This window comes from Panthera uncia, chromosome F1 (assembly GCF_023721935.1).
Source record: "Panthera uncia isolate 11264 chromosome F1, Puncia_PCG_1.0, whole genome shotgun sequence".
Taxonomy (NCBI): domain Eukaryota; kingdom Metazoa; phylum Chordata; class Mammalia; order Carnivora; family Felidae; genus Panthera; species Panthera uncia.
The window spans coordinates 62,297,975-62,308,240 of NC_064813.1; the positions used below are offsets into that span (position 1 = coordinate 62,297,975).

At 53.1% G+C, this 10,266-nt stretch overlaps 1 protein-coding gene across 1 annotated transcript; it reads right to left on the reverse strand.

The window, feature by feature from the left end:
- Positions 1 to 78: 78 nt before the first annotated feature.
- On the reverse strand, positions 79 to 10,118 carry NDUFS2 (NADH:ubiquinone oxidoreductase core subunit S2). Its single transcript, XM_049634625.1, has 14 exons — positions 9,992 to 10,118; positions 9,081 to 9,187; positions 6,123 to 6,313; positions 3,772 to 3,892; positions 3,487 to 3,599; positions 3,149 to 3,223; positions 2,916 to 2,993; positions 2,654 to 2,739; positions 2,137 to 2,256; positions 1,331 to 1,460; positions 959 to 1,054; positions 697 to 780; positions 497 to 554; positions 79 to 304 (listed from the first exon to the last, which is right to left on the reverse strand). The coding sequence occupies exons 1-14, from the start codon at positions 10,084 to 10,086 to the stop codon at positions 267 to 269; spliced, it is 1,392 nt and encodes a 463-aa protein (XP_049490582.1). The 5' UTR covers positions 10,087 to 10,118; the 3' UTR covers positions 79 to 266.
- Positions 10,119 to 10,266: the final 148 nt, after the last annotated feature.

Here is a 10,266-nt window from a genome sequence, read left to right on the forward strand (position 1 = left end):
CAGGGTTAATTAATTAACATTCTTGAGTTTCCTAGCAAAGTGAAAGGCAGTAAGATACTGAGGAAGACATACCAGAAGTTTGGGCACAGGGGCCGGAAGGCGGCTTATTTATTATAATTTCTCCTTTTCTGGTACATGCACGGAAAGCCTGACAGCTAACTGTTCACGCACGTGTACACACACACACACACAGAGTCCCTTTCCAGAGACGGCCAGGCTCCGAGGAGGAAGCAGACCGGCAGGGAGATCCAACGCTGTTCCCCTGCTCACCGATCCACTTCTCCAAACACAATATCTTGGGTACCTAAGAGACCGACGGGAGGAGGAAAAACTCGGTGTTATCCAAAATCCAGAACCCATCACCGTGCCCAGGAGATTGAGGATGTGGCTCTGGGCCCATTGTCTGTGCTGAACAGGAAGTGTTCGCTTTCCGCCCCCAATTAGAGTCCCGAACTCCCTCGTCTGTGGCATCTCTGTTACAAGACAGGCCGCGTACCTATGATGGCAACAACGTCCGCCAGCATGTGTCCCTTTGACATCTTGTCCAAACCGGCCTGGAGAGATTGAGACAGCAACAGTGTTAGGCAAGATTAGCAGGGTGGGAGGAGAAGCAAGGAAAGTGCGTGAAAATCTCAACCAAGGTCAGAAATTATGGACTCCTCTACTGGAGGGAGAGTCACCGGGGTCGGTTCTTACCAGGTGGGCGAAACCAGGAGCCTTGATCTTGCATCGGTAAGGGCGGCTGCTGCCATCGGACACCAGGTACACCCCGAACTCTCCCTGTCCAGGGAAGAAAGGTCGCTGCCTCCGTTAACAGGAAGAACACTCTCCTCTGCCCAGAAAACCTCTCTATTGGCCCGCGTGTCCTCTCTCGCGCTGGTGACCAAGCAGCTACTTGGACATCTGTCTCCGGTCCCCCAGCGCACAGACAGCCTTATCCTTCCCCGTCTCTCCTCACCTTAGGAGCCTCGATGGCGGTGTACGTGGCCCCCGGGGGAACCTGGTAGCCCTCTGTATACAACTTAAAGTGGTGAATCAGTGATTCCATGGAAGTCTGGAAAGAGGAAAAAGGGAGCATCAGGAAGCCGGTCCAAAGGTTTCCCGGGCCTCCCCCTCCCCAGCACAGACAATAACCTCTACCCTCGGGGAAACTAAAACCCACACAGCGAGCGAGAAAGCAGAGAAGACAGAGTGACAGAGGAGGCTACGGGAGGTTGAGACTCATATGGCGAATTCTTCCAAAAAGGAAAACTGAGGAGGAGGAGGTCATCTGAGGGTACTCCTCCCTGGCTGCTGGCCCCTTTCCCTTTGCCCTCTTCCCGGGGCCAACCTTCATCTCTGCTCGCTTAGGCGGAGACACTTTGGCATCATCGACCTTGATCTCCCCAGGAGGCATCTTGTTGAGACATTGCAAGATGATTCGAAGGGACTGGCGCATCTCCTCTACCCGACACAGGTACCTGGGGTGGATGAGACAGGCTCAGAGCAAGAGAGGACCGGTCAGGGCACGGGACGTGAGGCTGGGAAGGACGCCCGTGGCTGACCTGCAAAGGGCTGGCTGACTTTTTCCCCTTCCTCTTTTCTCCTAGCACGGGATCTCTGCTTGGCTTGGCCCTGGGTAAAACCTACAGTCTTCTGGTTCTGGTACTGGCTCCTGCCCCCTGTCCTCTCCTGATCTTCTCCCCCTACCGTGCCCTGCAGTACTTCCCTCTTCAGTTGCCCTCTTAGACACTTCCTGGACCGCAGAATGGGTAAGGGTCAAACTGACTCAAAAAGAAAACAAGCAAGTCTCATTCAGGGTCAGCAAACAAGAATGGAATGTGAAGCTTAGACTCTGGTGGCAAGAGCCCCGGGTCAGGAGGATTCTAGTCTCAGCCCCCACTAACAGGATAATCCAGGCCGATCACTCCCTTTTTTATGCCTCGGCTTTCTCAGCCAAAACTAGTTCCATCTAAAACACGAGGATGAGGGCAAAAGAAGATGTACACCCGTGAAAGTGCTTCAAAAAACCACCTTGTTTAACAGACCAAGAGCTCCAGCAGATATGGGAAAATACGGGCAGAAAGAAAGTAGCCGAGAGACAAGTCAGACGAGGGGAAGCAGCTGGAAAACGAGCCAAGGGGACGTGGGCCTTACCTGTCGTAGCAGTCCCCTCGAGAGCCTATAGGAACATCAAAGTCCACCTGGTCGTAAACATCATAGGGCTGGGTCTTCCGCAGGTCCCACTGGATGCCTGAGCCCCGCAGCATCACGCCACTGCGGGGCACGATGGGAACAAGGGTCACTTTCCACAGACCAAGAGAGGAGGGGCGCTTTCTTCCGCCCCCACGCTCGGAGCATGGCCCGGAAGGCGCCACACCGCCCCGAAGCCAAGATTAGCAGGCTAGAACTACCCCGTGCCCAAGGGGAGAAGTCTTTTTTTTTTTTTAATATTTATTTTGAGAGAGAAAGAGAGAGAGTGTGTGCAAGAGAGCAGGGGAGGGGCAGAGGGAGAGGATCCCAAGCAGGCTCCGCGCTGTCAGTGCAGAGCCCGATGCGGGGCTCGAACTCACAAACCGTGAGATCGTGACTGGAGCCAAAACCGAGTTGGACGCTTAGCCGACCGATCCCCCCCCGCCCGGCGCCCCCTAAGGAGAGAAGTCATTCCTCCCACCTAAATCCATAGTTCAGTGCGTCTTCGGCTGTTACGACCCCAATGTCGACTGTCCGATTTCGCCAGATCCTGTTGTTGGTCAGCATCTATCGATCAAGAGAACCGGCGCGTGAACACCCTCCACACCTCCCTCCAAACGCCTCTGTATCTCTTTACAACTAGGGACTAAAACCCACAAGCTGCTTCGGCAGCACATACACTAAAGCCCACAAGCCTTTCTTGAGAGGAAAAGAGGGACTCTTCCCACCAGTTCCTATCTTACCTCTTCCAACTCATCAATCCGAAGTGAGAAGTTCTTAGAAAACTCATAAATGTCATCCATAAGCCCAAGGGGTAGGTCCTAGAAGCCAAACGGAGAAGGACAGAGAGTACAGCTCAGCCTCCCTGCCCCAGGGCTACGGGGTTGGCGTTTCCATCAGCCGGGGCTGCCCTCCAGTGGCCACAGAGGATACAGGCGTGGACCGAAAGTTCAAGAAGGCAGGGGAGTCCGCTCACCTGGTGCACACCTCCTGGCCGGACGTAGGCAGCATGCATCCGAGCCCCAGACACGCGCTCGTAGAATTCAAACATCTTGATAGGACACACTGGGAATTAGTGACAAAGTCCTGGGCCCCTAAGTCCAGCAACATGGTGGTCCACTCCCCTGCCCTCTGCCTTCTTGTGCCCTACCAACCCCTCATGACACAGAGTTCCTCAAGGACAGAACCCAAGTTAAATATACCTTCTTCCTCTACGTGTTCTTCGTTCTGTCTCCTTTCCATCCCTTGGCTCCTTCCTACCTTCTCCATTTCCAGTACCTCCCTGCCTATCCTATCCTTTCCTCCTTCTCTTACCTTCTCCCTCTCCTCAAACATCCAGAAGAAAGGGGTCATAGCCCCAATGTCCAGGGCATGTGTGGTCACAGCCATAATGTGGTTCAAAAGCCGTGTGATTTCTCCAAACAGCACTGTAGAGACAGGAAGACAGCGAGAGGATCGACAGCGAGTGGACACAGCAGTTCTGGGCAGCGTCTAGGGTCTGCGAACTAAGCCTGGGTTGGATGCTCCCACGATGGGAATGGTGCGGGAGGGGCACTAGGCTGCGCTCACAGTGGGGCCACAGGAAGGAGACGGGCATACCTCGGATCCACTGTGCCCGGGGCGGAGGCTGGATATTGAGTAACTTCTCCACAGCCAGTGAGTAGGCCTGCTCATTACACATCATGGACACATAGTCTAGCCGGTCAAAGTATGGAAGAGCCTGGGAAGAAGGAAGAACCTGGCTCACACCTGACAGGCCAGGAGCCCTCAGACTGCCTGCCAAAAGCATTGCTCTCAGTGGGCATCAAAAGTCTACACTGCATTAACCTTCTAGTCTCAGGAGCTAAACAAGGCAGTGCTCGATATCCAGCAGCATGCTGGTAAATGTTTCTTTTTCTTTTTTTTTTTTTTTTTTAATTTTTAAAAAAAAATTTTTTTTTTCAACGTTTATTTTATTTTTGGGACAGAGAGAGACAGAGCATGAACGGGGGAGGGACAGAGAGAGAGGGAGACACAGAATCGGAAACAGGCTCCAGGCTCCGAGCCATCAGCCCAGAGCCCGACGCGGGGCTCGAACTCACGGACCGTGAGATCGTGACTGGGCTGAAGTCGGACGCTTAACCGACTGCGCCACCCAGGCGCCCCGGTAAATGTTTCTTTAATAGTCACATCTCTGAAGGGGTGATTTGTTGCGTGTGCCCATTTCCACGGTGAAAATACTCCAGCAGGGCCAGCTTTAAGCTAACAACGTTACATAACTGAGCACAGCACTGGGCAGGGGAGCACAGTCTCTGCCATGCAGAGACAATAAAATCACTTAGGAGCACAGAGGAGTCAAGCAAGAAAATGATGAGCTCTGAGTACTTCTTACCCTGGCTTTTGATATAATTTATTTAAATCGTAAGCCAAGGGGCGCCTGGGTGGCTTAGTCGGTTAAGCGGCCGACTTCGGCTCAGGTCATGATCTCACGGTCCGTGAGTTCGAGCCCCGCGTCGGGCTCTGTGCTGACAGCTCAGAGCCCGGAGCCTGTTTCTTTTTCTTTAATTTTTTTTTTTAACGTTTATTTATTTTTGAGACAGAGACAGAGCATGAACGGGGGAGGGTCAGAGAGAGGGAGACACAGAATCCAAAACAGGCTCCAGGCTCCGAGCTGTCGGCACAGAGCCCGACGCGAGGCTCAAACTCACGGACCGTGAGATCATGACCTGAGCCGAAGTCGGCCGCTTAACCGACTGAGCCCAGGTGCCCCCCCGGAGCCTGTTTCAGATTCTGTGTCTACCTCTCTGTGACCCTCCCCTGTTCATGCTCTGTCTCTCCCTGTCTCGAAAATAAATAAAACGTTAAAAAAAATTATTAAAAAATCAATCAATCAATCAATCAATCAATTGTAAGCCAAGATCATTTAATTTTTAGTAATGGCTACGTTTAACAACTGGCTCACAAAATGCCCGGAAACATAACACTCTGTTCTCGCGAGCAGGCTTGAGCTGGCCCCGGCACACCACAGCCAACGCTCCTCTGGCCCACAAGGCTGTCAGAGTGATCGGGTGAGTGAGAGATTTCAGGAAGACAGGGCCCTGAGAAGGACTGGATTGGCTTCTGGCGGGAACAGTTGGGGAGAAAGGGTTCTTTCCCCGGGACACCAAGAAAGCCAAATCTAGCTGTCTGCCGAACCACTGAACCAGCTTCAGCTTCCAGGAAGGGGGCGGGGCTACGACAGCCCTCTCGGGGGACAGCCAGTTCTTGTCCTGATGTCACTGTGACGCGGGTTAGTGCCGCACCGTTTAGCTCCACGGTCTCTGGGACCAGAAACCATCGGTGCCTGGACTCTCGGGGGCAGCGCAGTCTAGTCAGCTGGCTCTGTCCTAACCCCGTCACCCTGTGTCATCAAGCCCTCTCCTCATGACACTAAGACAAAACTTTCAGATGCTCACCCCAGCTCCAATTCCCTCAAACCTGACCCTCACCACTGGGGGTCACACAGCTCTCCTGAAACACGGCACACTGCCACAAACCCTCTCTCGGTCACTCTGACTCACTGAGTGTTTCGAAAACAAACTTAAGACAGCCGGAAGATACGAGAATCAGCTGTTCGTCCTAGGGAACTGACGTCTCTCCCCCCTTTCCCTGCCCCCAGGGATCGCGGCTTTGACGTATTAGTATGATAAGAACAGGGAAACTGAGGCATTCGAAAAAGGGCAAAGGGGTCAGCCAAAAGTCAGCCGGAGAAAAGCCGGTGGTGTAGTTCCAGCTCCAAAGCATTTCTGCTGGATAAACCAGATCTGGATGGATTTCAAACATCCCTTGCCACGTCCCTCCGTCCTCCGACCAAAACGGTCCTTGCATCCTCAACACCCTCCTCCCCCGGGGTTTTGGGGGCAGCAAACTGGCAATGCCCCAGGCCACAGCATGCCTAGGTCCCGTCAGCAGGCCCCTGTTCGCCCTCACACCTGCAGATAGGTCTTGTATTCAATGAGCTTCTCGGTTCCTCGGTGCAGCAGCCCGATGTGGGGGTCACACTTGCGCACCATCTCCCCACTCAACTCCATCACTAGTCGCAGGACTCCATGGGCTGCTGGGTGCTGGGGCCCAAAGTTCAGGGTCAGGTTCGTCACCATTGCGTCCTTTGGAGGGTCCACATCTGAGAAGTGGGAAATAGTTCAGAGCCAAATGGTGACTCCCCGGAGACAGCAAGGAGTCAGCCTCTCCCCGTCCCTCTTTCACCTCACCAATCCACACCTTGTTAACTTCCCAACTGCCAACATAACGGGGAAGAAGACCATCACACGGAAAAACGGGAAGGGAGATCGAGATTTTCTCATGAGGGGGGACCACGCACAAACCTTGCTCTTTCTTTTTCTGTTAGAGTTTATTTACTTTTCAGAGACAGAGAAAGCACCAGTGGGGGAGGAGCAGAGAGAGAGAGAGAGAGAGAGAGAGAGAGAGAATCCCAAGCAGACTCCATGCTGCCAGCACAGAGCCCAATGTGGGGCTTGAACTCACAAACTGTGAGATCATGATCTGAGCCGAAATCAAGAGTTGAGACACTTAACTGACGGAGCCACCCAGGCACCCAAATCTCGCCCTTCCATGTTTCCCAGAGTCCTTTTCTTTTTTTTAATGTTTTTTTGAGAGAGAGAGAGAGAGAGAGGGAGGGAGGGAGGGAGCGAGCACGAGCAGAGGAGGAGCAGAGAGGGAGACACAGAATCCAAAGCAGGTTCCAGGCTCTAAGCTGTCAGCACACAGCCTGCCGCGGGGCTCGAACCCACGCACCGTGAGATCAGGACTTGAGCCGAAGTCGGACACTTAACAGACTGAGCCACCCACGTGCCCCCCCCCCCGACCTTTTTAAAGATGATAATACTGATAACACTTGTATAGCTCTTACTGCGTACCAACCACCAACCTAAGCCCTTCACTGATTTTAATTAACTTAATTCCCCTAATAACCATACGAGTAGTACATTCTATTATTATCTTTATTTTGTTGGGGATGCTGAGGCCAGAGAGGATAAATGATTTCTCAGACAGCTAGCAAGGGGCAAGAGCCAGGATTTAGCTCAGCTCGTTCAGCTTTTTTTTTTTTTTTTTAAGTTTGTTTATTTTGAGAGAGAGAGAGAGAGAGAGAGAGAGAGAAGAGAAGGAGGAGGAGAGAGAATCCCACGCTGTCAGCGCAGCGCCTGACGCAGGGCTCAACCTCACGAACCGTGAGATCACGACCTGAGCGGAAATCAAGAGTCAGATGTTCAAACAACTGAGCCACGGAGGCGCCCCTCAGGGTCCACGCTCTTAACCACCATGATACCCGGCCTTCCAAATCTATCTGATGAATGCCCAACTACTCAGGAAATGTCTATTTAGTTCTTGCTACCACTGAATGACAGCTGTTACGTTCATGCTCTGTCTCTCTCTGTCTCAAAAATAAATAAACATTAAAAAAAATTTAAATATTTATTTATTTATTTTTTTTTTTTTTACACAAAGTTTCAACGTTTTTTATTTATTTTTGGGACAGAGAGAGAGACAGAGCATGAACGGGGGAGGGGCAGAGAGAGAGAGGGAGACACAGAATCGGAAACAGGCTCCAGGCTCTGAGCCATCAGCCCAGAGCCTGACGCGGGGCTCGATCTCACGGACCGCGAGATCGTGACCTGGCTGAAGTCGGACGCTTAACCGACTGCGCCACCCAGGCGCCCCTAAAATTTAAATATTTAAAGGCAGAAAAGAATACTGTGAAGAATTCACAAAGGCAGGATCTGAGCTGGTTTTTTGGTGTTGTTTTGTTTTTTTTTAACTTTTAACATTTATTTATCTTTGAGAAAGAGGCAGAGTGCAGGTAGGAGAGGGGCAGAGAGAGAGAGGGAGACACAGAATCCGAAGCAGGCTTCAAGCTCCGAGCTATCAGCACAAAGCCCGATGTGGGGCTCGAACCCACGGACTGTGAGATCATGACCTGAGCCCAAGTCGGGGGCTTAACCGACTGAGCCACCCAGGCGCCCCAAGAGCTGGTTCTTAAATACAGGGAATGATTCAAATAGGCAGAGAAGAGCATCCCAGGCTATGGAATCAACAAAGATCAAATCTCAGAAACAAGGAAGTATCTGTGAAACTCTCACCTACACAGAGACAGATTAGTGCTGGCAGGCAGTAGGGTGTAATGGCTCAATTATCAGTATCCCTTAATAACAATACTTACGGAGGAACTTACCGTGTGCCAGTCACTACACTAACCGGTCCACGTTACAATCTCACTTAATCCTTACAGCGATGCTGTGAAATAGCCGCTTTATTCGCTGGTAAATGGAGAGTTGAGGTTTGAAGCCAAGAGCTTAACTTTGCAACGCAAATTCTTCACCATGGGCTTTGGAGTCACACAGACCCAGACACAAATCCGATTATGTGCCCTTGACCAAGTTTTAATCTCCCGGCCCCGTAATTTCCTCCAAAGCGGTACAATACCGGCATCATTCCCATGGAGTTGTTGCAAGGACTAAATGCAATAAGTCAGACAAAACTCCTGACACCTGGGAAGCACTCAGCTACTGTTACTGTGGCTTTTTTGAAAAGCAACTAGCAGTGCCTTTGAAGGTTTGAAAAACCACCTTGGCTTCCAAGGGACATGGAAATATACTGAACCTCTGGAAAAAGCTGCAGGGAGAAAGATAAATCTGGTAGGGACCTCCAAGGGTTGACTGGGACCTACTCTTTTTCTCCTGGAACGTTCTTCCTTTCCTTCTCTGCTTGACAAATACCTGCTGTTATCGTGTCTGTGGCATTGCTAGTAAAATCAGCAAAAATGGCGCGCGGGCGGGGGCTAAAACTTGCTTTGACAGAGAGCTCAGGAGCACTTGGCAAACAGCGTGGGGCAGGGATGGGTGTGAGTTGGGACAGGAGCTCTGGGAACTCACCATTCCAAGGTGGAGGCTTCCAGTGGGCCGTTTCCTTGGTGGGGTACATGACCGCTCCCCCAAACTGCTCTGCCCATTCCATATCTGGCTGCCATTGCCGAGAACCTCTAGGGAGTTAAAGACAGATCCTGGACACAGGGGCCTCAACAGGGCTTGGTTCCTCTGTTCCCGTTCACTCTCAGGTGGGCCCAGGGAAGTGCCTGGGATTCTCCAAAGCCAAGTGACTGACACACAGCGTAGCTTAGGCAGAACGAGCTGGACCTCTAGAGGCTCCGTTGCTACTAACAGCCTAATTCCTGGTCACTCCTGGGCATGCAAGGTTAGGGATCCTAATTCCTTCCACTTCTCATCATATTCTTCTTTCCACCTTGGTGAATATGAACGCAAGAAAGGTGTTTGTTCACGGTCAACCAAAAACTAAGAGGTGTCCCGGGCCGGTGCATGGCGGGGGAGGGGCATGCTGGCTCCGCGGCTCGGCCCAGGTAAGACCCTGGAGTGATGCCCTGGGACCGACGCGGGGACAAGGGAGGTGTCTTGGCTTGTGCTCCTCCTTTACCTCCCTCTTCTCGTCTAACGAGACTTTTCAGCAGTCCCACGCCACCCGTGATGAGGTTCGGGAGAAGCAGCAAGGCACAAGGGGAAGGTGACACTATCACTAACGTTCAAGGGCACGGGCGCCCCTCCGCTGATTTCACCCCTGGCAGAAAGAGCTCGAGACCCTCTTTCCTCCCTCGGCCAGGGCGGGCGCCACTGCATCCTGGAGCCCGAGACAGAAGGCCTGGGCGAGGGGGTCACCGGCCTGGGTCATTCTTTCCTGGAGGGGGGGGGGGTGTCACAGGGCCCGCGGAGACCCCAGACCCGAGAAACCCTGGCCTCGGGGGCTGCGCGTCGAGGGCTGCCCGGAGTCTCACCTGCTGGGCTGAACGGGCAGCCGGCCCCCGACCCCGGACCGCAGCGCCTGGGCCGCGACGCCGCGGAGGCTGCGCAGAGCCCTGAGCGCCGCCATCTTGCCCCGCCGCGGACTGCGGGAAGGAGAACGGGCGGAAGTGCTTCCTGCGCGCCGCCTCGCGGGCTTCCCGCCCATTGGCGCCACGGGGCCGCCCTCTTGGAAGCTGGCAGGGTCGCGGGCGCCCGCCGACTACATCCGGGTTCGGCGCCAGGGCTTCACTTTCGCTCTCAGAGCGGC